The sequence below is a fragment of the Galeopterus variegatus genome, unplaced genomic scaffold (genome assembly GCF_000696425.1).
Source record: "Galeopterus variegatus unplaced genomic scaffold, G_variegatus-3.0.2 Scaffold4245, whole genome shotgun sequence".
Taxonomy (NCBI): Eukaryota; Metazoa; Chordata; class Mammalia; order Dermoptera; family Cynocephalidae; genus Galeopterus; species Galeopterus variegatus.
Window position 1 is genome coordinate 8,605 of NW_007730356.1, and position 3,421 is coordinate 12,025.

Below are 3,421 nucleotides of genomic sequence, written 5' to 3' on the forward strand. Positions count from 1 at the left end.
AAGAAGTCTCTTCTCTCATGGAAGTCAAAAGGCCACAGATATCATGGACGCCATGATGGGGAAGCTATACACTGTGATGTTTGCCAAGAAACCCCCTGAGAATATCAGGAAAACCAAGGACAAGTCTGAGATTTATTCCCTTGTCTCCATGAAAGGAATGGGTGACCCTAAAAACCAAAATGTTAACTTTGCAATGAAATCTGAAGCTAAATTAAAAGAAAAAATGACGTCTTCTGCATGCAAACCAGAGAAGGAGAACACTTGTGCTGAAACTCTGGGAGAGCACATTATCAAAGAGGGACTCACAATGTGGCATAAAACTCAACAGAAAGAATGCAAATCTCCAGGTTTCCAGCATGCAACATTAGAGCCTCCCAACGAACAGTATAAGCCTGCTCCAGATATTCCGTTTGGATTTCCTTCAGATACTTGCAACCTCAGTCCACCTATGCATCACCCAGAGAAACCTGAGAATTTTGTGTATGATTCAGACTCCTGGGCCAAGGATCTGATTGTGTCTGCCCTCCTTCTGATTCAATACCACCTGGCCCAGGGCGGAAGAATGGATGCACAGAGCTTCCTTGAAGCTGCTGGCAGCACCAACTTTCCCACTACCAAGTCCCCCATGGTTTCAGACGAGTCCAGTCTGAAGTCTCCTCATGCGGTAGGTGACCAAGAACAGGCAGAAAAGAAGGATCTAATGAGTGTTGTCTTCAATTTTATCCGGAACTTACTTGGTGAGACCATTTTCAAGAGTGACCATACCTCTGAACACAAGGTGCCAGAAAAGCCAGTTAAGGAAGAAGATAGCAACCAGTGTGAAAGACCTGTAACCCCTTCCACAAAACCGCACGACGGTGATGAGCCTGCTGGTACTTTTGCTGGGCTGACCAAGATGGTTGCCAACCAGCTAGATGGCCACATGAATGGGCAGATGGTGGAACGTCTAATGGACTCGGTGATGAAGTTGTGTCTCATCATTGCCAAGTCTTGTGACTCTCCCTTTGTGGAGCTGGGAGACGATAAGTGTGGGGATTCCAGCAGGCCAACTTCAGCCTTCCCAGATAGTTTATATGAGTGTTTACCTGTCAAGGGCACGGGGACAGCAGAAGCTCTCCTGCAGAATGCCTATCAAGCTATCCATAATGAACTGAGGGGTACATCAGGACAGCCCCCTGAAGGGTGTGCAGCACCCAAGGTGATTGTCAGCAATCACAACCTCCCTGACACCGTGCAGAACAAGCAGCTCCAAGCCGTCCTTCAGTGGGTCGCCGCCTCTGAGCTCAATGTCCCTATTTTATACTTCGCTGGTGACGAGGAAGGGATCCAAGAGAAGGTAAGAAGAAAACTCAGAGGCATTTTGAAATCTCTATGAAGGGCTAATTAGGGTTTTAAGTTCTGTTTTCTTTCTGAATGGGAAGATAGCCACAGGAAATATAAAACAGGAACAGTAAGGATTTGAAGACCAGGCCTCTTGGCAGATATCAGCTTAGATTTTGCCCAATAAGAGGCATATCAAAGGGGGAAAAGAGGAATAAGTGATATTTTTCTCTGTTTTCTGCATTTAATGGTGATGAGGAACCTCCAAGAGACTTGGTGAAAGAATCAGATTAAGGTCTGGGCTCTATGCTGAGTTTTCAACAGGACAGCGTTGCCCAAAGAATGAGATGGAGCTGCTGGGAAGTGTCCCTGGGATGCGTTGGGTAGGGGAGCAAAGAGTCAGGATATATGACCTTTTAAACCTGTTATTACTCTCTTAGCTGGTTGTCTAGGTGGTGTCAGGGGTTGAAGGGATTCAATAAATAACACCCCTCTTCCCCCACCCTAAGTTTTGACTCAATTGAGAAGTAAACTAAAGAATAAGGCAGATGGAAAATCAACCTATCACTGTTATTACTGATAAAGGCAAGTGTGCCTTTTAAGTCATTGCTCCTCCACCAAAGGCTCCCAGTGAGCCTTGAAACTGCTCATCAAAAAGAAAGTTTGAGTCTGAAGAGCATGGACTCTTACCCAAGTTGCTGCTTCTTACTAGAGTGGGAAAATTAAAAAAGATAATCCATCCCCACCACACACACACAGTCACACAGCACAGTCTCTCTCTCTCTCTCCCCCCTCTCCCCCCTCTCTCCTTCCTCTTTCCTCTCTCCTCTCTCTCTTGGATTTTGATGATCTTCTCTCAATAGAGAAAAGTTGAAAGTAGTAAGGAGTGGCAGAAGAGGCTGAGATTATTGAGATAAATTCATCTCCTACAAACAAGATGCGGAGAAAGAGCCTTTCTCTGTTTAGCAGGTGGTATTAATAACCCTTATAACTGGGTTCCTGGGTTTGTCTGATGACTAGAAAGACAGGATTATATAGCATCCAGATTAGGCTACACCAAGCCTAAACAAGAAGCGGTATGATCTTAACTTTAGTTTTAGGAAGAGTACACTTGCTATTCCAAGTGTAGTCTGTGGGCCAACAGCATTGACATCACCTGGGAGCTCGTTAGAAGGATCTCAGGCTTCGCTCCAGACCTACTAAATCAGAATCTTCATCTTAGCAAAATGACCAGGTGATTCGTGTGCACATTCATGTTTGGGCTGTCCAATACTAGATATATCCCTCATGGTCCTGGCAAGCTCTGTCTCCTTTCAGCATTTCCGATCTGTAAGACAGAGACCTGTTTTGGTACATAGCAGTTAGCAGGGTGGGGAGGTGTTTTTAGAAAAAAATTAGGCTGATGAAAAGAATCTAAAAATAAGCATAGCCTTCATGTATACAATGTGTTCTGTAGCCATCTTTTAAGTCAAACCCATACGTAACAAAATGTAATACATTCTGGCTGTAAATTATTTTGAATTAGAATGTCTAAAATATATTTACCTAAAATAAGGACAATAGACTCACAGTCCCTCCTTCTACACGCATACACAACACACATACACATATTTGTCCACTCTAAATAGAAAGACAATCTTCTGTTTTATTAAAGGAAAAGAGTAGAAAAAATGGGCAGCAGCACATTCAAACTTCTACTAAAGAGCAAGCTTGCACTGAACATTAGTCTATTTTTAAGAACAGTTGGATGACATATACAGCAAAGTAACTACCTAAAAATGATTTCTTTGAAAAGAGATTAAGGCAGCTGAACCCAGTGACACTGGGATGCCCGTTAGCCCAATTCTTTTAAATAAATTTGTATTTATTTTTGAATAGGAAATGTGTGTGCATAGTTTAAAATCCAAACCTACAAAAGGATGCACAGTGAAAATTAAAGGTTTTTTCCTCATTCATAGGCCCCGTCCCATTGCCATCTCTGGAGGAAAAAACATTCTGATCAATTCAATTTTTTGTATAACCTTCCAGAAATACAAATGCATACAAAAATAAATACTTACATATGTACATATTTTTAAAGTCACAAATGACTATATATATA

At 42.4% G+C, this 3,421-nt stretch overlaps 1 protein-coding gene across 1 annotated transcript in view; it reads left to right on the plus strand.

Moving 5' to 3' along the window:
- The window catches only part of AKAP3 (A kinase (PRKA) anchor protein 3), an 8,874-nt gene that overhangs the window by 1,579 nt on the left and 3,874 nt on the right, over positions 1-3,421 (plus strand). Inside the window, exon 2 of the mRNA XM_008587080.1 lies at positions 251-1,336. Within this exon, the coding sequence (XP_008585302.1) occupies positions 251-1,336 (1,086 nt within the window). The remainder of the gene's footprint in view (positions 1-250; positions 1,337-3,421) is intronic.